The sequence below is a fragment of the Siphateles boraxobius genome, unplaced genomic scaffold, assembly GCF_051911475.1.
Source record: "Siphateles boraxobius isolate OS27281-9 unplaced genomic scaffold, OSU_SipBor_1 19, whole genome shotgun sequence".
NCBI lineage: Eukaryota > Metazoa > Chordata > Actinopteri > Cypriniformes > Leuciscidae > Siphateles > Siphateles boraxobius.
The window spans coordinates 27,053,719-27,081,627 of NW_027508799.1; the positions used below are offsets into that span (position 1 = coordinate 27,053,719).

At 38.2% G+C, this 27,909-nt stretch overlaps 1 protein-coding gene across 2 annotated transcripts in view; it reads left to right on the forward strand.

The window, feature by feature from the left end:
* The window catches only part of net1 (neuroepithelial cell transforming 1), a 32,427-nt gene extending 9,300 nt beyond the window's left edge, over positions 1-23,127 (forward strand). The window contains exons 2-11 of one of the 2 annotated variants that reach the window (XM_077234650.1): positions 1,721-1,787; positions 9,511-9,573; positions 18,936-19,211; positions 19,708-19,770; positions 19,943-20,039; positions 20,123-20,199; positions 20,299-20,556; positions 20,650-20,820; positions 21,127-21,313; positions 21,409-23,127. In XM_077234650.1, coding sequence (XP_077090765.1) covers positions 1,721-1,787; positions 9,511-9,573; positions 18,936-19,211; positions 19,708-19,770; positions 19,943-20,039; positions 20,123-20,199; positions 20,299-20,556; positions 20,650-20,820; positions 21,127-21,313; positions 21,409-21,848 — 1,699 coding nt within the window. In that variant the 3' untranslated portion in view covers positions 21,849-23,127. Of the gene's footprint in view, positions 1-1,720; positions 1,788-9,510; positions 9,574-15,882; positions 16,188-18,935; positions 19,212-19,707; positions 19,771-19,942; positions 20,040-20,122; positions 20,200-20,298; positions 20,557-20,649; positions 20,821-21,126; positions 21,314-21,408 lie in introns of those variants that run through there. The other variant, XM_077234651.1, reaches the window with a different exon arrangement.
* The last annotated feature ends 4,782 nt before the right edge of the window (positions 23,128-27,909 follow it).

Consider the following 27,909-nt stretch of genomic DNA (forward strand, 5'->3'; position numbering starts at 1 on the left):
CTTACATTCTTTAGATTTATTTTACTCTAATTACCTAAGCTCTCATATGCCACCTGCACTCATTCCCAAGTGACGGAAATAATAGACAACTGATGTAGAGAGAGAAAGATGTGGGGGATGCCTGAAGAAACCACATCAGACCAAATAAGAGGAATTTGCTGAAACCCATGCCTACACCTCTGCCAGGACCGCAACCAGAGAACAATTGTCTTCATATCACAATGAATCATCACTAAAAGCAGTGAGGAACAAAATGAAGTTTGCCCACACTTAATAAACACTTTAATATAATACACCCCCATATCTGTTATCTAAAAAGTAATGCATGATGATGAGTTAAAGTCTGTCAGCCTCCAAGGCAACTTCACTGCACATTAACTTAATATGTAAAAAAAAAAAGTTATTATTTATTATTAAATATTATTATATTATACAATCTTTGATCAAAACAAAATGTATTCAGTTTAATACAATTCTGATTGGTCAATTGCACTGCTCTGATGACAGTTAAACTGCATAATTGACAGTTGTCCTAGAGGACCGATTTCCTATGTAGTGCTTGTTTTGTATCTTGTATCACTCTGGTCTAGTGCTTCTTACACCTTTGAGATGAAAATTTCAATATCCCAATGTATTTACTTGCACTACTGTACCATTCAAAAGGTCAGTACATTTTTTAAATAATTTTACTCACATTAATTTGATCAAAAGTGAGAGTAAATATGTTATATATCAGTTTTCACAACAACAACAAAAAGCAGTACAGCCGTTTTCAATATTGGTAATATAAGAAATGTTTCTTGAGCACCAAATCTGCATATTAGAATGATTTTTGAATGATCTTGACAAAACGTTTAAAAAAAAAATCTTGCCATCCCCTAAAATTTTGAATAGTTTATTTATTTGGCAAGTAGCCATTTGAGAGACACAGGAAGTTACTACATTTTGAATCATTGGATTATGAAAGATCTTTTCTTTTGAATAACATACTGACACATGATATTAGATAATTCCTCAGTCTGTTTCAACGTTGCTAAAATTAACAACCCAATGGTAATACCAATTTGATTTAATCATAATCCTGTAGATAAGCTGATAATAAATGTGAGAATTTATCACAGGCTTTTTAGAAAAGATTCGACGAGGCTGTCCCATTATCATAGCTGAAAAAAGCAGCGGCTCTTCTGAAAAAGGATCCCTGGGTATCTTTGCAAACATGACCTCCTGAGACAGTTGTTACCAATCCCCAAATAAGGGCCCACTTAACAATGAGGGGCAGTGCATTTGTGAGTAAAAGAGGACATGAAGGAGAGGGCACGTGGGTGAAAGACAACAGAAACTTAGTGTTTTAGTGTGAGTTAGAGAGATCAGGGCTTAGTGACGCTCTCTCTATATCAGTTCTGCAGACGATGATGCAGTGTCACGGGAGACAGAGCTACACCAGGCTTGGTGTGTGGTACGTACAGGATGTGTATTTACATTTATGGGCTTTTCTTATGGGCACACTGACATTGTTGGGTTACAGGCATTCTAATAGATCTACAAGATTTGGCTGCACGTTCTATGTCATTACTGCACAACCAGAGGTCTGGGTCTGGTTGGATGCTTTGTATTTGTCTGTTTTTCTGTATGTAGAGGGGATTACATTTTTTATTTCAAATGGCTTTTGAAGTGTAATTGTTTTGAGAATCTTATTTTTCTTTTGTTTTGCTTGCTGTAGGCCATCTTTGAGACGAGGAAGTTCTTTCACCTTCCTGACACCTGGACCCCAGTGGGACTTCACGCTGGTGAGTAGTTTATGACATCCATATTTGTGAATTTGACTGAAAGTGTGATTTAAAACTACTTCTCCCACGAATCACAAGACAGACTTAGTTAGTTAGTGCTGGGCGGTTTGACCAAAAATTTATATCACGTTTTTTTCCTCAAAATTATGCCGGTTTTCCGGTTTATGACGTTTTTTTTTTGTCTTGTTTTTTTCATGCATAATCAGGTGTTCAAAGCATTTTCTACTGGTTGAGAGAGACATTACTGCAGTTGACTTAGTATGGTCTATTTTACTGTCATTAGTGAATATTGTAGAGTAGAATAGCGGCCGGTATAACCTAAAATTGTTATTTCTTAACGTTCTAATAACGTTCTTATAACCAGGAAATAACGTTAATACAATGTTTATATAACGGGAGAATTGAACGTTCTAATGACTTTTGAATGATGTTCTTATAACCAAGCAAGAACGTTAATACAACGTTTATATAACGGGAGAATTGAACGTTCTTATAACGTTTTGAATAAAGTTCTTATAACCAAGAAATAACGTTAATACGTCTAAAACACTGGACGTTTTGAATGTTCCTAGAACATTCAGAAATAAAGTTTTTTTAACTTAATGGGAACATTATGGAAACGTTCTTATAACCTAAAATTGTTAGCTGGGGAAGAGGAGAGATTCGCGATTGCACTGAACAAGTTTTAAGTGCAGGATTCTCTGAGCGAGCCCAGAGAAAATAAACCTATTCTAACAAGAGCAGCGTGTATCTGAGAGCGCGGCACATTATATTCCGCGCGCGAGCAGAGATTCGCGCTCGCGCATTATATTAATATTAATGTACTTTCGCGCTACAATAATGCGCTCTCGACATTTGAAAATAATGAAAATAACGCCATAGTTCTGCAGCATCCATCTTTCCTGTAACATAAACACCAGAGCACTGCTGTTTACCACATAGACTGTAAAAGGATTACCCTCGCCACGCAGTCGCTGCTTACTACTACTAACTAGCATTTCTCTTGATTTGTCCACGATCTTTGGATAAATTGTTTCACTATTCGGTTCATTGCAGTGCATTGTATTGCCCTCTCCACTAGGGCTGGGACGCTTACTGCATTACCGCAATACCGTGGTCACGTGAAGCCTACCGCGGGTCTGAGCTCGTCACCGTCATCACCGCAAAAAAAGCATTGGCCTGCCCATGTGTGCACCTTGTGTCTAATGACATGGATTCATTGATTCTAATGACACGGATTATGTCTAATGACACTGTGTCTTACATGGATTCAAGGTTTTCTAAACAAAACTTATCAAAAGATGGAGCAATCCGACCTTTCGTGAGTTGGGTAGCGCAATGTTCCATGACACATAATAACATTCCATTCGTATTAGAGATGTGCGGATCGGTTATTATTTCATCCGCAACCGCATCACAAAACTCATAATCCGTCCGCCATCCATCCCCACCGACGTTTTTTGACCAATTTTCAAAACCGCACCCGTCCGCCGATTGTTTTAAGGTGTATGAGCAATGCAAGGCGCTGCTGCCTCGAGACTAGAAAGCTCTTGGCTGTTCTAAAAAGGATACTGATCCAATGCAGCAAAGATATTTAAAGGCTAAAGTCCCTAGTATAGCCTATTGGCTATGTTGTATCCCCAGAATATCAGTAGTGAGTAGTGTCCCAGCCCTACTTTCCACAAAGAATAGAATCTTCTCGGCTGGTCGTTTTTAACAATGTTATACTTGTAATAGCACAAGCAAATAAGACATGACAGGATTGTTCTGGTAAATTCACATTACCAATCCATCTCAGTATATGTTCCATTTTTGTCTTATTTACAGTATTTCCCCCAAGTAGTAAAGGTTGTATATTAAATCAAACAATTTTGGCATTTACTCATGGTTTGTTTTGTAAAAAGTTTGGACTCACTCACCTTATATTAAGAATGTAACTACTAGTAGTACCTAAATCCAACCTTTACTTAACTGTACCACAAAATCTGTCTTTTACACATATCACTCCTTAATAAGCAGCAAAAGTGTTTTGCAATAAGTACACTGTATCTAACAATTGATTTTTGATGTAAATAGATAAGTTAAAAGACACCTAGTATAAAGTTTAATATAAAACTTTGTTTTGTATATTGTATCACTCTGGTCTTGCTCTTCTCACATATTTGAGATGAAAATTTCAATATTCCAATGTGTTTACTTGGAATATAGGCTACACAACAGATGACTTTCGTATTTTAAGTGACGTGAATGTACTACGTGAATGCTGTAACCCCATTTACTACGGTTCATCAGTTTTCATGCCTCAAAAACTCTTGTAATACTACACCCAAAAGGTCATTTTTGTTCAACTTTCCATCCTTTTCTTTTGCGCAAGTGTAATTTCCCCTTGCCCTTTATGAAAATTTTGGCAGATATTGTTTTCCACTCAACCATCACGTTGTCGCCAACTGATGACATCTTAATCCTCACATGGCATCACGTGCCTCTGGTTCAGCGGATGCTCAAAATTTGCCACTGATAAATTCCCAAGCCCCCCCCCCCCCCCCTGAATCATTTAAGCAGTAAATGCAAATTAGTTTGTGATTGAACACCGAGTAGAGCCCATTTAGAGCATTCCAAAGTTTATGAAGGCCAAGCGAAATGCAATCCATCTCTCATCTGTAGGAAAGGGGGGGGGGGGGCACTGCTTTATCACATGCCAAAACGTTCCTTTGATATGTTTTTTTTTATGAATACACACACATTAGCTCATCTAAGGGGCACATGGGCCTCATTAGGCTTCCAGCTCAAGCACCATTATCTCACCTTCAAAACCCTGCAGAGGTAAAAGTATTCCTCCCGCCTCTTATTCCCGCTCAAACTCCTGGAACATGAAAGCAGAGAGTCTTTGTCATTAATGTGGAAGTAGTTCTTCTAGTTAAGGCCGTCTACATGGCCGCAGGGTGTCCGTGACGGATTGACTGACGGATTTCACTTTGACAGCACATTGTGCCAACATGTGCTGATAACTTAAAGAAATCCTTCTCAGACGTTGTCATTTTTTTTGTTACATAATTATATCATAAAGTCTATTGTGTCATTAAGTTATTCCAATGTTAAGTATTAAGACATATCGTATTGTTTACTCATAAGGAATGCAAGGCTGTTCCTTTGAAAATTGTTTGTTGGTTTGGGGTTTTTCATATGTAGTGTCTGGATTCTCATTACAATGTGAGTCATACACTGATTATAAAAGACACAGGAAGCAGATTGAGACAGCTGGACTACGTTCATATTATAGAAAAAGAAAGTAGTTAGATCTTTTATTCTTTCTGAAGGTGACATGCTTAATGGGGTTGCAGTGTTTGCTCCATTGATTGTGCGAGTTTATTACAAGAATTCCTTGACTGCAGGCAGCCTTTGTGCACAAAATTACCTCATGAAACTGATTTCGGACAGACTTCTGAGGCAGCATAAAGGATTAATGATCTACAACAAAATAGAAAGAGCTTTGGTGATAACTTAGCAGATAATTAATTACTACAATACTAATTTCTCGCTAGAAATTACATCAAAAGTGGAAAACGTTTGACCACCAACTTCAACTTTCTGATGCCATCTTTTTTTTTTAGCTTAACTGTCACAGACTAAATGCACAGGATTGTGGGATATCAAAGGCAGCAAAGGATATGTCTATGCTGCCTTTAAAAATCCATCTGATGAAGGTATCTCAGGAGACAGGAAGTGAAGCTAACATGAGATTTCGGATGCGCCTTAACGCCTTCCGACTGTGGAATGCCTCCTCCAAAGGCATCTTTTTTAGCTTTCAGACGCAGCGGCATTTTCACCAAGCCATCTTATTTTTAAACTCCTTTCGACCAACCACCACAAGTCCACTGTTCACATCCAGTCAGACGCATTACCATCTTACTTTTTTCCCTAACTGAATATCTAGTTTTACTTAGAAAATATCACATTACAGAAGTTAAATGGTTTGTGAATACAGTTTCATGTTGACTATTTCATTCTTTGATTAAGACTTTTCCCCACTGATTAGTAGTGTGTTCTTATTCTAACAGATGGGCTTCATGCAAACTGGTTTTGTCCAGATCTGTTAAATCACAATATGCAATCACATGTCCTGACCATCATTAGCAAAACCTCTTCATCCCACTGACCCCTGCAATATGCAGCGTCCCTAAAATGTGACTTTGATTGAGCTTGTTTGTAATAATCTAATTTTTTTCTGTGCCAGCAGCTGTTGGCTCTCATAAATTCTTTGCTGTAATTTCCATTTATGGTTTGTCCACCAAGAACAGGCAGTTTGGAGCCAAAACACATACACAGCCTGTCTATCACTTTGAACTTTTTTTCTTGTTCCTCTCAAGTTTTATTTCTTCTTGTAAAGCTTTAGTTTTATTCTTTTGAGTTTCCAGTGTTGACCAAATTATTTAATTTTATGTGCATTTTTATCTGAAAGCACTAGTAATATCGGTGCAACTTCTAAACTAGGGGTGTGTGATATAGATTGTCTACGATAATATCATAGTTGTTGTTTTAACAATGTGAGATCTGACATTATCAGGTATGTCCCTCACTTTGCAAAAACTAAACAAAAACATACTTAGAGAGTCCAGGCATGCACTGCGCCATGATGTCGCCTTTTAGGTTTAGGTTAGACTGCTGCGTGTGCTCATTTAGAGAGCATGTTTTCACTGTGTGTTTTACTTGATCAAAACACAGTAAAAATGTCCCTGTATGAATGTGTCTTTTAGGCTCAATTTTATCCCATATAATATAGTTAGGCAATCACACAGTGTCGTTTTCTTTTCCCAAATAGATTCATGATTGCAAATGTAATATTGATTTTAATAAACGGTTTAATAAACAAGAAGTTAACTCTTTCCCTACCATTGACCGGCTTTTCGTTGTTATACGGTAGGGGGCGCACTATTACGCAACTTCTGAAAGAGTACTAAATCTCCTGATTAAAACAGATGACAAAGAATCATAAAAAAAAATATATCAAAATAACTATTATCAATAAAAAACAGCATATAAATCTAAAATGCCTAACGTTACAGAATGAAATGTTGACCAAGGACGAGGTAGGATTGTGTAAGCTTTAGGGGTGTTGGAGCATTTACTCCATCATCGTTCTGAATCTGATATGTAGTCTTTGACAAAAAAACGCAATTTTTGCTCAAAATGTTGCTTTTAAAAAAAATAATTTACCCATATTTAAGTTTTGATAAAAAAGGAATGCAACTTTTTTGTTTGTTTAAAAGCAAACTCGATTTACGATTCGATCCCCCCCTCCCCCTTCCATTTAAAACAAAATAACTGCAAACTAAATATATTTAAAAAATATGTATTTATTGTATTTAATTTAAGTTCATCAACATAAACAAAATTGCAAAGGCAACCCCTTTCTGTAACTGAAAAGTCACTGTGCAGTGTGCAACAAAGATTGTTACACATCCAAATTATTGGAGACAAAAAAAATCGATTTTTTGAAAATATGAATCGATTTGACCTACCAACTCGATTTTTAAATCAAATCGATTTTTTTCCCAGCCCTAATGTTCAGATATTCATACAATCTGACTTACATTTTTAGACATAGTATTGACTGTTTTTGCTCTATTTCGCCTACGAAAATTGTTACTAACAAAGTCACAACAGAACTGTTTTGCATCTCTGAGCAACACACAGCTGTGTTTCGTTACTGAATGAATTGCTCCTTTTGAATGAATCGGTTGAATGAATGATTCAATGACTTGCTCATTATCAGTGTTTTGCCGCCACCTACAGGGGGTCTTTTCGATTTTAAAATCATTTCAGATCAATATTCAACTTTTTATTTTTAAAACATTATGCATTTGAAACTGCAAGTTAAATGAATTTGTCACCCTCTAGCTGCACTGTTGTGTAAAAACAGTCTGTGCATATACATCTAATTGTCATTTTAGATGCAGCTTCTGTGTTTCCTCTGCATTGCAAAGACGGATTTGTTGATACCAATTTCATTTGATTGGTAACAGTTCTATAGTGTCTTATTCTAATTGATTTTATTGATTAAATGTAAAAAGTTGACAAAAGATATGCATTTAATTAGGTAGGGAAAAAATGTCCTTATAAAAAGTAAAAATGCCCATAAAAAGGTAAAAATCAATTTCTTTCAAAATCAATTTCTGTCTCTGCTGCAAACTGTCTCAACCACTGCACAGATTATGAAGAATATCAAAAACTTTAGAAGTCAGCTCCTAAACCTGCACTGCCATGGTACTTGCACAATAACATACTCGGCAAAGTATCGTCACATTATTGTTATTGATAAAATCCCAGAAAATATCATACATCAATATCACACACCCATATCGTAAATTTACAAACCATTAGCTTTTCTCCTCTCTCAGATAACACAAAAGTAGCCGCTCATCTGTGTTATCCATTAAAACGTTCAAAACCAAACACCTGTGATTCACTCAGAAGCCCAGCATCTGATTGGCCAGCAATCATTACTGACAACTAAAACCCTCCAATCAGGGTCTTGATTAATTATCCCTATCGCCTATGAATGGGGATTTGCTAAATGATAGCTTGTCATATATTGTTTTAGTGTGTTTGCTGTGAATGGGTCTGATGTTAAATTAGCCTAATCTACTCATTGCTTCGATGAAACTTGAGGTGATCACGCGACTTTAAATATGCTTTCACCCTATAAGAAAACAATAGGCTCATCAAGACATTACTTCTGTTAGTTGCAGCGACATCAAGAATAGTGACTTTTCAATTGATACTGGTCTCAAACAAAACCGTTATTGACTTACAAACTGGCCCTGTTTGTGAAATGTTGCTTAAATGTGCCCATAGTCTGCTTTATAGCATTATGAGTTAAAACTACCACCCGTTTTTAAATTCTTAGCATACTTGTGATGGATTCAGAACTCACTCTCAATGGGTTTATCAGTCAACATTTACATGCATTCAAATTCAATCTCCCACCCTCAACTTGAGAGTTTAATAATGATATTTTGCCTATTACCTAAATAATGACGATAAAGTATTATTATGATAAAAAATAATTGTTATTATTATTATTTTAAATTGAATTATTATTATTATTTGATAAAACACAATTTTGTGTTGTTTTGACAGAAAATTCAATTTTGCATAATCCATGTGGGCCTAGTTAAATGCAAGGACTGATGTCTTGGGAGGTTTCTTGGGAAGTTCATTATGCTATAATTCAGCCACTTAAACGGCCTGCCTTGAACGGTTTCGTGAAGTGGTTTCTTTTAGGAAAAGTCCAGTAAAGAGAACACAGGCCAATAACAGAGACCCTGAGGGCTCTCGGTGGCCATTGCAGTGCTGCAGAAATGTTTACAACCCCTTAACACCCTGCACACACACTCCACAGGTAGAGTTTTCACTAGCCAGATCCCCCACCAGCCCCCGACTCCCACACACAGGTGCTAAAAGGCCTTGGGGATAATGATGTCCTTCCTGAATCTGACTGGACCTCCTTAGGAGCCATTGTAACCCATAATAATACCAACTTTTCAGGGCAGCACTTTGCATACTCTCAAGGAAACCAAAAGAAAAGTTTGGAAAAGTTGACAAAAGAATGTCTTCCTTGGTTCCTCTCTCAAAGCCAGAAAGTTTACATTTTTGTAAGTGTCCCTTTTAGTTTAGATGTGTATTGTGCTACAGATTCTTATAGACTGTTTTCTTTCGGCAGAAACGCAAGCGCAGAGAGAAGGACGATGCGGACGCAGTCAGTCTCTGCAGTTTTGACTTCAAGGTAAGAAAACCAGCTAAACAAAATAGGTTTTGCAAGGCCAGATATGGCACATCAGATTTATCAAAATAAAAAATTGCCCCCGTCTGTTGTATTCGTCAGCAAAATCAAAGCCATTTTACACAAGAATCCTAGATTAAATCATTTGTTGTGGCAGTATTCAAAGCCTTTTAACCTAAAACTTGTGGAATTTAATCTTAGAAAATCTTTCCTCTGATAATCCAAAAGGTCATTCCTCCATAACCATAAACTTTCCATAATTACTGTCAGTAATTATCCTCATTTCAGCAAGGGCTTAATTGAGACGCGCTGCTGTGTACACAGATTTTTTTGTAATTTGACTCCCCGCTGATCTTGACTCCTCTCTGGTTTATTTTCATATTTTTTGTCATCTGAAATGGAACTGTTGACTTAATATGCATCCATAGCAACCGAAAATGTTTTTTACAGTTTAGTAAGAGGTCGTACTGAGCACACCCAAATCCTCAGTTTTTGACAGACAGGCGAACAATATAACTGAAATGACTTTCATCAGTCTTGCGCCTACAAGATAAGAGAGCTCTGATTCACCAAGAGCCTTTATGCCTTGAGCAATGGAAAAAAAAATTGGGCAAGGTTATTACACAAAAACAAAATATATCATAATTCATTTTTTAGTATTGTTTTGAATTGATTTTAAATGATGGATATATATATAGACAAAGGAACACAAAACAACATTGATTCAATTTATCAGTACATCAATGTATCGATGTAAAATAGCATTATTTTGGAATTTGTAACTTTCATTGTATGGACAAAAACTGTTAAATCAAAGTATCTTATGCGTTTCATTAACGAAAACGTGGTAACATTAGTTTAGGGTATAATTCTCACTATTAACTAGTTGCTTATTAGGATGCATATTACTAGGATATTGTCTTTTATTAGTACTTAAAAAGCAATTATTTATGCCTTACTCTGCATGGCCTTATTCTACATCCCTTTATCCTACCAATGCCTAAACTATACCTTTCTAACTATTAATAAGCAGTAATGAGGCAAAATCATAGTTAATAGGTAGTTAATAGTGAGAATTGGACCCTAAAGTGTGACCGAAAACGTTAAAAACATTTAAAAACATTGAGGAATTAAGCCTTAATTTCTTCAGTTCACATTTTTGAAATGTTACAGTCACTTGTCCATTCTCTCCCAGACTATTCTATTGAGATTTGCCTTACTTTTCATATTCGGCATAACGTAACTGCAGAATTTGCACAATCAAGCTGAGAAGTGTCATAATGTTGCCTTTACATGGTTACAGTCGAAGTTCTTTCTCTGTATGGAGTGACTAATTTAGCTAGAAGACTGACCAAACACTTCAGACCAGATTGCGATCTATATTGTTCAAGTCTGAGAAAGAGAGGGAAAAAAAAGAGGCTGTACGCGTGTGTGGTATGCGTCCTGACTGTGTTGTGTGTCTGGTCAGAGGGGTGTGTTATTAGTTACCTGCTCTGTTTGGTGGCAACCATCTTTGTTGAGGGTGCATTGACTCAATCAGAGTTAAATATATTTGAGAAACATCAGGATGTTTGTGCTTTTTATCGGTTTTGTGCAGATGGAGTTTTGGTGGCACGCCAAAGAGACCACAAAAAAAAAAGTTGTAACCAAAAGTTGTGGTCAAAATGTTGACATTGGTTATTATTGTGCAAAATAAATTTTTGTAAGTCTCATTATAACTTAACATAAGTTTAGATATCTGTCTGTTGGTCTTCCAGTTTTTCCTTTCAGTTTCTTAATTAATAAGAGGATGTTGCCAACTGACTGTTCTCATGAACTGTGAAGAATTGAAACACTTGTCATTGAACTGTGAAGAATTGAAACACTTGTCATTTGAACTGAGAAGAATCGAAACACTTGTCATTTCCTCACCTTCATATTGTTCCACATAGGGATGGGCGATATGATCAAAATCTCATATAACTATACGAGTAATTTTATTTCACCATAGTGATATACGCCCTTATTTTTTCTTTAAATAAAGTTATGATGATATCACACTGAAGACAAGTAAATAGTCGCCAGTAATAAAAAAAAGAACAAATAAACTAATTACAAGCAATAGGACACAACTAAAATGGAACAAAGACAAATGGACCTGCCTGAAAAATTCAAGCACTTAAGAAATACTAGGCTACATAAATTGTATGAAGTAATTCAATGTATAAAAAAACACTGCATAATCTTCACTGTGTAAATTAAACATTCATTCTTATTAAAGTTACAAAAGTGATTCAGTCAGGAGCAGTTTCTCTTTATCTTATGTTGTTTGATTAACATTAAAAACACTTTGCTGTTACTGCTTTCACTTTAAGAACGTATGCACTGATCTAATATACTGATACACATGTGCTTTTTCTCGACCGTTTACGTTCACTTAAGACATGTTAAGTACTGTTTACGAGGATACTCGCTAAGACAAGCTTTAAGACACATTTGACCGTTCAAGATCAATTAGGTGGCAAAAAGAACTCGGTCAGAAAAGACAGCGCTCAGAAATAATCTCAGACAATGCGCGCATATACAGAAATGAACAGAACTCTTTTGCTGTTAATGTTGCTAATTTCGCTTCAAAGGTTTAAAAATGCATGCAAATGGTAAGCTTCCGTGATGGCACAGCACTGCAACATAATTTGAATGTGTAACCGTGATAGAGAAAATCTCTGCCAGTTGACAAATTTCTACCGGTTAATCGTGTCTACTGGTATATCACCCATGCCTAGTTCTAAACGGAACACAAAAAGATGTTTTGATGAATGTATTTGGTTGCTCTTTTCTATGCAATTACAAAGGAGACTGGTGCTTTCCTGCTTCAGAACGGATGCAATCATCATCATCAAACTAACTTTTTAGTTTTGCATATATTGTTTTTTAGAGGAGCTCAGTTCACAGTGAATGCAGCTACCTCCATCTCGGCATGTGCTGTGAGTTTAATATTAGAAGTCGACTGATAGTGGATTATAACGATAACTAGGTTGGCCCTCGCTGACCGATAACAGATAAATCAACCGATAGTTTTAAATGCATACTGAATAAAAACAAACATAACACATAAAATAGTGCTGAACTTTTACAAAAATTTAAAAACAGTACTAAACCATGAAAATGTACTGTACTTTATAATTTCAATCGGTAAACAGATAAATCGGTAAACCTCTATTTAACATGATCACATTTGCATAATCCGACATTTTGTGGACAGATGATTTCAGCACTTCACTGAGACGTGTTTGATTGTCTGTAAACCTGTTTCACAGAAACTGCTGTTTTCCTCCCAAATAAAAGCTCAAGGGTTTATCTCTAAGAAATTAGGATAAAAGTATTGTAATTTCCCTACTGTAAAGTAAAATAATATACTTGTCATTCAATTCCATTTCCATGCATTTGTTTTAAATAAAATAATACTTTATTTTTATTATTAATATTATGATTAATTGTTTGGCTTCATAAAACACCAAATATAGATTTAAACTACATCACAACTAAAAAAGAGGTTTGACAAGAGAGTCCACAATAAAGTCCAGGGGCATAGAGGGACGAAGTCTCACAGAATCCTATAGGAAACACTGCATATATACGTACATTTTGTAACCATCATTGGCAAGTGATGGCATTAAACGATAGTGATTCCACCGTAAAACAGTTGGTGTTCCTGTGTTGATACACCTACACACTCAGACGTCACAGGCATCTACAGTCTATACCCAGTACAAGCTTGTCTTGTAACCACAGTTACCACACCTTTGTTATAGTGAATGAATACTGGTACCTTTACAGATACAATTTCCTCCTCCACTGAGGAGAAATTGGAAGCTTTCAAAGAACTTGGATGAAGAGGTTATCTAGAAGGCTTTATTGTTCCCCGTTACAAACTGTGTTTTTTACACTGCTAATCAAAGTCTGTACAAGTACTAGGGGTGTAACAATATATCGCAATACAAAAATGCAACAATATGTATCGTGGATAGAGACAAATTATGTATTGTGTTTAGTTCCCCCAAAATGAAAATTAGGGTGTGAGAAAAAAATTCAAGTTTTCAGAGTTTGTCAGTACTACATTAAACTTCTATATGTAATGTTGAATGTAATGTATAATAATGCAATGGGTGAATGTCTGTGGGTCTTATGCTACCAGTAAAAAAATGGCCTACATTTATTTTAAATATATGTCAGTGAAAGAGTGCAAGTTTATTCGTCTAAAATAAGTAAGTATCTTCAGCTTCAGAATCATGAATATTGTTATTCTGCTGTCTCTATTGTCCTGTGCTTTGGGTTTCCATCACCCAGTCCATTCCTATTCATTTACACACACAATGTAATACCAAATTTAAAATTTTAATCAACAGTACATTTATTGTTAACCTTTCATCATATGTCTTGGAGTATTGCAATAATATCGTATTGTGAGTTCAGTATCGCGATATTTATCGAATCGTGGCATTAGGGTATCCTTACACCCCTAACAAGTACAGATGATGCATACTGGAACAGTAATAACATTTTAAATGTCATTGGCAGTCACCTAGGCTGCAGTACCATTGCATTATTCACCAGGGGGCAGCACTATGATCCACTGCACACCGTTCCGCTTGCTGCCTATTCAACTGAGGTTTATCAGATCAGAGCGTAGCAAGTTAGCTCACATTTTCCCCGTCAGGCAAGCTCACACACGGCCCCCATAAAGTGAGTCACTTTTGTGTGATGGTGTTTAGCACTAAAGTAGGAGTGCTGTGTTTGCGCTTCACACCCAGATGTCCAGCTGTCATGTGTGTCGAGGTGTTAGCCCGCAGGGGGTGCAGGCTGAGCCGCGCTCTCATGCAATATGGCTGCCACACCTCTCGAAACACACCAAGAACAGTATGAAAGTGTCTCCTCATGGGATGGGTAATGAAGGAACCCTGTTATTGACTTCACCCATACTGATATTCAACATTCAACCATGTTCATTTTTTGTGCACAACCGTTATGGTGCAGTACTGATTAGTCATAATTAAACAATTTATTGAATTCATTTATTAAATATTAAATTGTGTATCTCCAAAAAGTGAATAGATTAAACAAAGATAAATGATTTTAACACAGATTTGTTATGAACATAGGTATTGAGTAATGTTTTGAATAATAGAATAAAGTGTATACTGAATGCAGCCTCATTAGTAAATAACTGCTTCCGTTTGACTCGTCCACTCAGTGGAAAGGGTCCTGATCCAAACACACTAATGCATGTCCTGTTTCACACTCTTGTATTGACACAGGAGGGTAAGCTTAGAGTCTGCACATCGTTCATCTCCATTTGCTTAACACGCACCCCAATGCTTTCACACATTTTAACACAAATCTGTATTAAAACCCACTGACACATAATTTTAGTCCATTTGCGTAGCTGAAGTTATTACCGCTGCTGACCGTGTGGGAAGGTAGCAGTAAAAGTTTTTGGTCTGTACGTGAACCATATTCCTTGGTCACACAAATGTGGAAATCAACGGGTGTGTGGTTTTGCATACGCTGAGTAAAATAGACTGAGAAAAGCATCTTTTGTGAAGCAGGATGTGTTTATGGCGTGGTCTGGGTCAGTTTCTGGTTTGGACCGCTGAAACTTTCTGAGACTCATCAGACCTTCCCACACACCTCCAATACACAGACAGCCTCCAGTTCTGTGTGCATGTGACCCCCTCAGCCCTGATTGATATTGTAATTGATCACCCCCCTCCCCTGCTGATGAGTGGGTGATAACGACCCAGGTCTTCGTTAGGCAGATCTCAAAGCAAATGTGCCTGTACTTTACACCCTTCATGCAACTCAAAGACATACATAAACCAATCCACATTGCATAGTGAAAGCAAGTCTGTTTTTATTAGCAAAAAAGCTTATTTCCATTTCATCTTGAAACTTGTAATGCAAAGTGGGGAATCTGTGAGGTTTTAGTTGGTTTTTTTGTTTGTTTTGAGATCTAAAATTACTTTAAAATATTATCACTTAAACTGTAATTAAAGGCAGAATTATTATTATTATTATTATTATTTACAAAAGGTTTTGTAAGCTTTCCTGCTTTATGGACAGTAACATTTGGACACTACTGAAATGTAGAATCATAGTATCTAGAAGTCAAATTTTAGCTTTGTTGATGTGAGGTAGCAGAGAGTCAGGTTTCTCAGACTTTGTCTGTTCAGAGTCATTTACATATCCCCAACTCCTTCCTCTTGCCATTGGTGAGTTTACAGTGACTCCGCCCTTTTAAAACTCTGTATATAAGCACTCCCTACCTCTCACATCCCTAGAACAAAGTTAGAGATTGTTAGAGCACACACACCAAGAGTGTGTTTAGAAGTTAGAAAGCTCCGCTTAGGCGGACAAATCACGATTTGGGGGGGGGGGCGTTGAGGTTTTTAGACCTCATGTTACATCACGTTTTTATTTAAGAATCACTTGTGGAATATTGCCCACCCTTGGAAATAACAGAAACCAACCAGTGGATTTTATTGAAAGAAATGGTGGCTTACGATGAACCTTGTGTGGTACCTATCAAACGGACTTTGCAGAAGATAGACTATCAGAACCAGATTTACAAAGAACTAGAGGTGAGACCCAAAGGCGATTAATCACAAATTCTGTCCTGTTGTTTCTTTTGCTCTTTGTTTTGCTTGATAAAAGCATGTTTGAGTTTCTACACTTTCTTTATCAGCCAAGTCAGAACCTTGCCCTGTTGTTATCTTGTACACACACTGGCCTTTAAAGGAGTAAAAACCACAGGTGTGTTTCTCAAGAGTGTGTGTTTGGTGGGGCAGGAGCTGAGAGTGAGTGTGTGAGTGCTCTGCAAATAAATGGGGCTAAAGGGCAACTTAAGTAGTCATTAAATTACTGGATTACATTTGAACAGTTTTAAACATTTTTTGAAATTGTCTTGCCCATAGTGGTGGCTAAATATGCATATACTGGAAGTTTAAAGCCTGTGTGTTTGGTTGTACACCTGAGCAGAAGTTTCACATATTTACTAATGGTTTGAGGGACCCTTCAGGGCTTTTTTTTTTTTAATGTGTGAATATGCAAAGATTTAAGTGCATTCTAGATGTCTGAAAGCAGTCACATCCTGTAGCCCAGGTATGCTTGAGCCCTGCTCTGAGCATTTAGAAATGTATTCAAGACCCAGAAATAAGCTTTAATCTTACTTCTCTTCAGCAAGCTCCTATTCCTATTTGCGGTTTCAACTCTGATTCGGAAGTGGCCACAGAAAAGGTTCAGTTATCGGGAAGGCTAAAGCAGAAGTAGCAAATTATGAATGAATAAGGAGATTTTTAGGAAGTTGTGGCTCAAAGCTTTGCTTAAGTCACAACACTAGTTAATTTGGTTCTCTCCTTTAGTTTTATAAATCACATGCATTACCTATGCCACGTAATCAAACAATAAGTTCTAATCTAATCCGTCCATCAGAGGGATTTTGAAGAAAGAACAGAAACAATACCATAGACTTGCATTGTTTTTATGTACAGCTAATTATAATGACTTAAGACTCCTTAAAACCATATTCCTAAAAAGGAAACCTTGTATTGTATTAATTTTTTTTTACTAAATTTTGTTTTACCTTTTGAGGTTCTAGTGACAATTATGTCTCCAAAGATTAGCTAAACAAACAAAATGTTACACAGCAGTCATCTAAACTTTAGTTCCTGTGGGGGAGGCTTCCCCCTGATCCCAATGTTCTCCCATTCCAACTCTCCAGGGGGGTCCCTAAAAAGTCAACACAACCAGAAATAGCCACACTATCAGTCTATCTGTCTGTCTACATGTTGCTCTTTCCACACTATGATCTATAATTCCAAAAAGTGTTTGTTATTGCAGGGATTCCCTAAACAGCAGGAAGAGCACAATGGGCAACAGCAACGCTCTGATTATTTGCGTAGAGCCACTAATCGCTCACACAGGTACTGCTGTGGTCTTTTGAATTTAGCGTTTAGTCCGACTGCTTCCTCTGCGTTCTGTCTCCCCAACATCTTGTGTTTTTGGCCACCTTTGGAGAAGGTTCAGATGTGGTCTTCATGTTTACTTGCATGATATGTTACAGCGGAGGAAGGACAGGCGGACAGAATTGGGCGGCCAAGTTCAGTTGGGCTTGGGCCACAGTTGCAGTTCCTACCAAAGTGAAGTTGTAGATCTGCTCGGCAGCTGTCTCCGCCGGGCAGTGGAATGATGTGGTTTCACTTTGCCAAGATGAGAACAACACATGCCTTTTTATATACTTCCAGCAGCTGGAAAACCATCCTGCACTGGAAAATCTATTGAAATGTGCATTTTAAAAAGTGCCAAGCACATAGTGCTTTTTGTCCCCTCCGCCTGTAAGACACAAACACTTTTTGACGACAAAGCTCACATTGTTCCAGGAACGGTAGAAGTTTTTTTCAGTCAGATCTCTCGACTGAGTGTAGGATCAACGTCTCAGATCTGTTTTGCTTTGATCCCCCTCCCCTCTCCTCTCCTCTCAGGTCTGTTGAGGTTGGCTGGAGGCCCAGTCATTATGGATGTAGGGTTTGAGAGTGCTCACCTCCCCCTCTTCCAGGGGGTTCAGGTGCGCCTGTATCTCTCACGCTAGGGCTACAGGGCCTGCCTCAACACGAAACCATAAACAGCTCTTAATGGAAGAAAGGAAAGAGAAGAGGGGTGTAGAGTGCTGCCTGTTTACAAGGCCTGGGTCAAATCTGTAACTCACCATGGTGGTCCCTCTGACCCAAATAAATACACACAACCAATGTTGTCAAACTGTTTCAAGCATGCAGTTGCTTGAAAGAGCAAATGTATCTATTAAGTGCTCTGATTTGGAGACCTGTTTACTATAGCTAGGCCATGATGTCAAATGTGTGTGTGGGTCGTGTGTGTGGGTCATCAGCGTGGGACAGCTGACTGGAGTCTCCTACATTCCAGTCATGCCTCTTGAACCCTGGGTGTCCAGGGCTGCAGTCAGAGAGGGTTTTGTTCGTGTTTTTATGTGTGTATATGTTGAGAGAGATATAATTTTTTTTGCTGAGAGGGTCAATCTCACTTGTTGGGCATAACAGCTGCTAACTCAAGAGGTTAAAGTTTCCGCCTAGCTGTCTGTCGCCCAGGAAACACCAATCAACCTGACCTGCAGATGACCCCTTCATAACCGCACCAGTGAGGAGTTTATCCTGTGAATTATACGATAGCCTCTGTTTAAGTGAGGTGGCAACTTGTGGTCTCAACTATAGCCTTCTTGTATTGGCAGTTGTGCATTTGATGAAGCACTAAGGAATCTGTTGTGGTCCGTAGGGGGTGATTTAAATTTTAACGTTTATTTTCATCCATGTGTCTCATAGGAACCCTGTACCAAGCGTGTGAGGCCTCTTGGCCGAGTGACCTCGCTGGCGAACCTCATCTCTCCCGCGAAGAATGGGGCCGTCCGACGCTTCGGCCAGACCCTCCAGGCCTCGTTCCGGGGTGATGGGCGGTCTCCGGGCGTGCCCCAGCAGAAGCCTTGCAGCAAAGCCGCAGCTCCCACACCACCCAAACGCCGCAACAGCACACTCTGGTCCGAGACTCTGGACGTCCACCAGAAAGGAACCTTTTCCACCAAAGAGATTAAGAGACAAGAGGTGAGTACAGACGGAACTATGGAATCCAGACAGCACTGTAAAACCTAGACTATTAAATCCACTCGTAGTCTCCCTGCCAGACGCTACTGAATCAGGCCTGTGAGACTTATGAAACCCAAAGGGCCTGGGGCTTGGAAAGTGCCCTGTTCCTTTTCTCCCTCTGTTTTTATTCTCCATCGCTCTACCGCTCTCATTCTGGCTGTGTTTTTTTGGCGTGTGTTCTTAACACGCAATGGAATGGAGCGGAGGGAGTCTGGCTGTATTCTGCCGTCTGAGTCAGACGTACAGTGCTCACATAGACTGGCTGGTCTGACGCACAAAGCCTCCACCTCTCATTCACAACTAGACTTAGTTATCAGACATTACAGCAAACTGTGAGCCCCTCAAATATTTCTCACCAAAGAGAGAATCTGATTGATATGTAGGGGCTTGACTAAAAATACCTGAACTATCTTCTTAGTTTTGAATGTGACCATTTTGTTTACTCTCTCTCCAGGCAATTTTTGAGCTGTCTCGGGGAGAACAGGACCTGATTGAAGACCTGAAGTTAGCCCGAAAGGTTTGTACATTTCGATTTTTGGTTGGAACATTTAAAGCAAATAGACCAAATAAGTTCTTGGCTAGACATATTGGCTGGCTTCCTTCCTCCATTTATAGCCAAAAATGTCTCTCTCTTTAAAATTAGAGGCTGTAGCTATTATTTACTCATTTTTTTCATTTTGTGTGTCCAGGCGTACCATGATCCCATGCTGAAACTTTCTATCATGTCTGAGAAGGAGCTGACAGACATCTTTGGAGACTTGGATGCTTATATTCCTCTTCATGAAGGTAGATATCTTACCTGGACATCTTATTATTTTAGCATTCAAGTAATGCGACAATTAATGCTAACTTATTCTTTACCCAATAAGATCTTCTCGCTCAGTTGGCGAAGGCTACAGGCCGAAATGGCACAGTGGGACAGATCGGCAAGATTTTTGTCAACTGGGTAAGTATCTTTTTGCTGTCTTTATATTATTATGAAATGCACATGAATTGTTGAGCATTGTAAGAGTGTTACAGACTTAACACTCGCTGTCCTCCACAGCTGCCCAGGTTGAATGCGTACACGGAATATTGCAGTAACCAGTTAGCCGCAAAAGCCTTGCTTGACCAGAAGAAACAAGACCCAAGAGTTCAGGACTTCTTACAGCGCTGCCTTGAGTCACCTTTCAGCAGGAAACTAGACTTGTGGAGCTTCTTGGACATCCCCCGTTCACGATTGGTCAAATACCCCCTTCTTCTGAAAGAGATTTTAAGACACACACCACCAGATCATCCAGACACAGCAAGCCTTGAGCAGGCGGTAAGTACAAACACACATCTAGCAACTAGGCTTTCAAATTGTGTCGTTTAAGTGACTTTTGGTGTTAATGCTGCCTTTGTTTCTCTTTTCCAGATAAGCATTATTCAGGCTGTGTTGGCTGACATCAACATGAAGAAAGGAGAGTCAGAATGTCAATACTATATCGATAAGCTGGAATATTTGGATGATAGACAGAAAGACCCATGCATAGAGCAGTGCAAAAGCCTGCTTTGCCATGGTGAACTTCGCAACAAAAGTGGCACGGTGAGTTTGTCTTCCACACAAACACAGCCATTATAGTATGAACCACTGGGGGCAAATCATTTCTGTCTTTCAATTTCTGGAAATATAAACACCAAAGCCACCATATTCCAAATAAGGCCATCAGAGGGAAGGAATTGGCTCCCTTTATCTCTCAAACACATGACACAATGACAGGGGAATCTTTGAGAGCGCCGGGGGGGGAAAACTGTTAATACTTGCATATCAGTCCAACGTTCAAACAACATGTCAATAACCAGACCTCTCTTTTTCCTTTGTCTTCTTTTTTTCTTCCATTCTTCTCCTTAGAAGTTGCATGTTTTTCTGTTCACGGAGGTTCTGGTCTTGACCCGGCCTGTGACACGGAATGAACAGCATTGTTTCCAAGTGTACCGCCAGCCAATCCCGGTGCAGGATCTCGTATTGGAAGACCTGCAGGACGGAGACGTTCGCATGGGCGGCTCATTCCGAGGGGCCTTTAGTAATGCAGATAAAGGTAAGGTTAATGCCTCACAGTGTCAGGCTGATCACATCATTTCCTTTATTATTCCATTACTTTTGCTCATTTGAGTCTTTTTTCCCCCCATGTAGCCAAGAACATCTTCCGGGTGCGCTTCCAGGACTCATCTCAGGGTCAGTCCCACACACTGCAGGTCAATGACATCTTCCACAAGCAACAGTGGCTCAACTGCCTCCGAAGCGCCATGTCAACCCAGAAAGATTCACCGCTCCCTGAGAATGAATCCATGTCCACCCCAGCCAGTACCGACATTTGTGCCAAACGGCGCTCGTCTACAGTCTCCGCCGTCATCCATATGGAAGAGATGGATGAGAACTGTCCGCGAGCCGCAGTTTCCGCCCCTTCCTCCCCCAGCTCCGAGGAGCCCCCCAGCCCCACTCCCTCTGCAACCTCCACCCTCTCTTCGTCCTCTTCATCATCTTCGATTTCCGGCCCCATCATGCCTCGCAAATCTAAAAAGGACAAGCGTTCACTCTGCTCGCTGGGAAAGAGGAAGGAGACCATGGTGTAAAGACTTAGATGGAGTGGCAACATGTGGAGGACTTGTATTTATGTGTGTGTAAAGACTGTTTCTACAGCAGTGTTTTTGTGTTACTGTCCACAATGGCAGCTATTATTACCAAAACCCTCCCCCAAAAACCCTCCTAGGTCCACGTGGGCCACACCAGTACCAGAAAGACAGTATTTGTGTGGCGACTGTATGAATCTCAAGGGATTGAAGATTGAAGACATCCCGCACACTTTAAATAACCATGTTGATTTGTGTAAAAACGCAAGTTCACACATCGAGTCTTGTTTACTGTTAAGTGTGGTCTTTTTTGTTTGTTTTTTATTTTAATGATATTGATTTTTTTGTAATTAAAGTTATACTTTTGTAAACTTCTCAATAAGATATTTACTGTAGCTCTTTTTTGTTTTTATTAAAAGCACTGTGTTTAGCTTTTAGAAGGGAAGAATACCCACTGAGAAAAGAGATGAAAGTAATGAATACTTTTTAAAAGTCTGATTCATAGCTCTACTGGAAGTAAAGTCTTACAAGTACATTCCCATAAAACAGATATTTTATCAGCTCCATTTTATATTTAAACCAGAAGGTATAATTTATCAAGAAAAAAATGCTATGTTAGCTAGCAATATGATTTTAGTTTCCAATTAGAAAATTTGACTTTTTGTAAATGCAAAAATCAAACCTGAGCCATATTTTTTTCCACGCCCCAAAATGATGGATGAATATTACAATGTAGCATCTTGCATGGAGCTTTACTTGTTGAGTCCTGCCTGTATTATCATGAGGGCCCAGTGCATGTACATGCTTGTCGAAGCAGAAAGTTGACGTAGAACTGACAGTCGCGTAGAAAAGAACTTGAATGTTGAATGAGGGCTTGAGAAATGTTGATGTGATATTTAGAAGGAAACTTTGGAATAGAGTTGGATACGACTAGATGGACTTGATGATTGGCGCTACTCGATATTAGCAACCATCCATGGACTTTGGTTTGCGTTTATTTTTATTTAGTAGTGTCTTCATGAAGTAGATGGTTTAAAACACTGGTAAAAAGCCAAGATATTGTTTTGAGAAGGAAAGATGAAAAGTATGTTTAAGAGAACGAACTGTTAAAGAAGGTTAAAGAATGTTATGACCACTTGAAAATGTAATGTCTGTAAAAGTTTGTAACCGAGAAGAATGGATGTACAGTATTGAGATGGACTGTGGAAGCCTGTATGTACAGTATGTTGTATAAAAATCAACTATTAAGAACAATAAAGGTCTGTGTAAGATTTGCAACTGACACGAGTTCTCTTTCTTCTGATGCGAACAATTGTTCTACACTACAAATCATAAATCCAACAAAGTTTTCCAAAGGCATTTCAGCAACACATGTTTATAAGAGATATGAAATTGTTTCCATAAATTCCAGGTAGACAGGCACTCAATAAGCATACAGACATGAATTCACCCACACGCAGGTTAATTAGTTGAACTACTTCTGTGTTTTGCTTCGTTGACAATGAATCACTCAAAAGGATTTTAAACAAATCCCCCCAATGTGGGCGACGTGCCTAAATCATCTTCCATTTTTAGCTTTTGGATGATTTTCATACACTGAATATGTCTCTTATCCAGCTAAACCCCCTCTCCATTTCCTTTCAGAACTTGGCAGCTGCATAAAGTAAGTCTGTATTAAACAAATACCTTCATTTATCTCCGCAAACCCCCTTCACTCATGGTATTTGCCTCTGATAATCTCTTTAGTGGGAGGCCCAAAACAAATGGGCTGTCAGGAGTCACTTAGCACGTCCGCTTTGGAGTCTGGATTCGAAATAACATACGATCACTTTGTTTGTCTGACGGTCAATCAGAGAGCTTGTGTGTGAACACTGACGATAGGTCCCGAGAATGCGATCGGTTCTTGTTTAAAGCTAATCTCAGCCAATGAGTTCACAGCATGGATTGATTTTTACGTGCATTAAGTCATTTGGCTCTTGGATGCTCAAAATGGCCTTGTTATGCTTGGCAAGGCCACTTTGAAGAGGTTCAGGTTTTATGGAGAAATTGCCTCATGTCTGCCTTTTAGGGATAACAGAATTCTCTTAAATGTTCAGTTGTTTTGTCCGGGGAGGCTGCCTGCTGTTGCGGATTTACTTTAATAAACGCTAGTAATGTAGACACACAACCTTTCCGGGGTCAGCTAATGGTCGCACGCATTTACGAGCAGTTTGGGTTATCATAAAGTGGGTTTGTATTGTGAAGCAACACTCCCGTACATTGTTCCTCACTGTACGAGAGGAAACACAGCATTTATTGAGTCTACTGGGAGGAACTCAAACAAACAGATGATGATGGTTAGTTTACAACTGCGAACAGATGCATTCACAGGGGGTTTGGGAGACCTTTGGGAATGACCTTTTCATAAAACCATCCCCAACATTTCAATCTAATTTTGTGAAAACAGCCCAACATTATGGAAACGAATGTCTTGAAACACACTGTCAAAACAGCCACTTAAGCAGTTGCTGAATTAGCACCTACCCGCTTAAGTGTCTTAACAAGTATAAGGAGACTCTTGGCTCCAGAGTAAATCATCATGGTTACAAAAGCAAATGTGTCTTAACGTTGTGTCTCAGATGATTGGGGTTATGTAATGTTTAAAAAAGACTAATGGAGACCAAATCTTGCAATAAGAACCTAATAGGTCAATGTCCTCATGCTGTTAAGGAGCGACACAAACCTTGTCCTTTACAGATCTTATGTTTGGATTACGTCTTCATGCATTCAAGACATCAGATCTTGGTTGTGATTTCATGGAGGTGACTGTATAAGTGATACTCTGTATATACTAACTCATGATCAAATATCAGAGTATCGCTATTTGTAACCTAAAGGCACAACAGAACAAAAAAGGCTGATGAATCCATTAAAGCTCAGATGTGGTTTTCTTGTTGTCTTCCATACATTGAATTTGGATGCCTTGATGCCTTTTTCAGACAAAAACTGTTTGCATCATATTGTGCCAAATAAGATGCCTTCTAGTCAGTTTCTAAACAACCACCAACTTATGCACAGGATTGTTGGATTCAAAAGGAATAAAATGGTGTCTGATGGAGTGAATAAAGGAATTAATTTATTTTTTGAAGTTGAAGTTTGAAGTTTTATTTTTTGAAATTTTATTCAATTTCTATCAAAAATAAGCTGTGTAGATATTAAATATTTGCTTTGTTGCATCTAAAGCTCACCTAAAATTGTTCTAGATCAGTAGCTACAATTTTATTGTGATTTGGAGTCCTGTCTAAACCAGTTTCTTCTGGCGGTACGGTCATACACAAACTCTGCATATTAGGTCATTGACTGACTAGCCAGCTGCCTTCAGTTTCAAGCATAAACAAAAAGGTCCCAATATGTAGGACAAGCAGCACAATAGTCTTTTTTTTTTTTTTACTTAATTGCTGATAAGACAAGAGAGTCAAAGACTGACTGTCATAAGCTTGTGTGCACTTACTTGGCACTCAGATACCCAATCTGGGACACTTTATTTAAACAGAATGAATTAATTCACCCAGAGGTACTTTAGAAAAGAAAAGCATGATATGCAAAACCGTAACTTCTTAGCTAAAGGGGAACCGGTGTCAAATTCATATTAATGCTATTAATCATTCAGTACTAGTCAAAGATTGACATCCTATTTATCCCTCGTGTTTCTTTTACATTATATTGTTCACGTTAGCTCAAATTTGGGGACAAAACCCTAAACACAACCAATAAAACATTGAGCAATGGCCCAATGTGAATAGTGCACAGGCTTTCTACACACGTTAGAGCTGTGGTGTTCATGGAGGTGACTCAAGTAATTTAATTTCACTATGGTATCAATCATAAAAATGTTACAAATTTTACTTCTGTCATGACAACTCTGAGTGTTTGGCATGTTAATGGATATATTTGGTCTTGGCGGAATAGATCTGCTACGGCTGCTGCAGAGCAAGTACAGAATTTGCTGCTGCCAATACATACACAACACGCTGCTGTGAGCAAGAAAGACATAATGCTGCTGTACATTAGCATACATTAATTACCCGTACCAGATCTATACAAGTGGAGCTGGGGAAGGTGGAGGGTTTCTGAAAGTGTGCTGCACAGGCAAATGTTACCAAGTATTTGAAGGTTGAGCATTGGCTACTGATACAGCAGGAACCAATCAGCTGTGCCCTATAGAGAATGATGTCATTGAAAGCAGGTTGAGTTATAGACCTATTAGCCTGCACCAGAGTTTCATGACAGAAGTTTGTATTTTGTATGTGGACCCTTCAAATAATGTCCCGTTAAGGCAAGTCTCTTGCCAGCCATCTTGGCAAAACCTCTGTGTAAAAGTATACAAACACAGCCAACTTGAATGAGGAAAAACCAAAAATAGATTTAAATAAAATTACATGTATTAAATTGTATAATTACATGGTATATTTATAATATAATTTATAACATAAGTTAATGTTAAATATGTAAATATACATAATAATGTTGTAGATAAATAATGTTGGTTGTAAGATTGACAATCATACAACCAACATTATCCAAGACTGAGAGATGGGTCAAAGATGGGTTTGATTGCTAAACGGAACAAGATTTCTACCATTGGAATGATGTGTTCCCCAATTTCACTTATTGCATAAATTGGGATTTGTTAACAGGCCATGGTGCCATAAAAAGTTATACAGTTTGTGAAATTTTCAGCTTATGCAAGAGGATCTATTCCTGACAGGAGTTACGGCCAACTATGAGACAGCTCTGTCAAAGAGGTGGAAACAGTCCCAGGGAATCTCCCATTTTTCATTTTTCTCTCTTCAGGAGTGATTGCAACATATTACAATCCTATCAGGACATATTGGTTTCGTTTCTGTGCTTAAGCTTTGTATAAAATTACATTTAGCAGACAGTTTATAAAGTTTTATACTTTTATATACACACACAAGATATATTTATTATATTTATCTTTAACTTCTCTTCCCAAATGTCATCGTTTAACTCTTAGCATTCCTCCATTTTGCTCTTGTGTTGTAGAAACTACATTTCAATAGCTGCAATTACCGCTGCTTACTGTTTTGTTGTAAGTTGTCATCAAATCTCAGGACCACACCTACTCTCAACTTGAGACAATTACATAACAATGAACAGCATTGTTGAGTTACAGTAAATGTGCGCATATTTTGCCAATTCACCAACTTAAACAGCATAATGACTGAAGCAGTCGAAGAAAAATATAAAAGTGTGTGAAACCGTGCAGTACATCTTTTTGAAGTGATATTTTTAAACCATTTGGTTAAATTTATAAACATAATATTTGCCATTTAAAGTTTAATTGACAGTGATAGCATCATCATAATATTTGCATATTCTGTCATTTTCTCATTTACTTACATACTGAATGATGAGTATATTCTTTCTGGAAAAATTACACTGGAAAGATGACAATGGCAAAGTTTAAGCAAAGCCTAAAAAAACTTTGCAAATGTCTGCATTTCCTTGTGGAAACGCAATCTAGTTTCATTAGAAGACTGCTTGCCCAGTTAGAGCCCACTGACAGATATGGAAACAAGAATTTTAAAATGGAAAGGTTAATATTATTATTATAACGATTGGCTTTCTAGAGTACTAGAAGAAAAAAGCTTGAGGTTTCATAGAGATTATATGCTGCCTCCCTACCTTCCTTAACCACTCTTTCAGGATCACTGACACTCACAACATAAGACTCAATGGCCATTAGTATTATCTATTATTCTCTCTGCTCAAATACATGTTGTGTTAGATAACACTAATTGAAACATGTAACAATTTTAGCCTTTTGTTTTGGTGTGTAAATTTAGTAGCATGACATCATATGGTTGTATATTATAAGGAAGGATTTTGATTTTGTGTAATAGATCTTTCCTCACACCATTTTGAACAAAACACAATGTACTGTTGCTTCAGTCAAGTTGAATTATGTTTTTATTACAAAAAGCAACCAGAGTCTGCTGCACTTTAATTTCCTCCCTGAATACCTGATGGCTTAGAAAAATTTGAAGATGCAGCTTTTGGG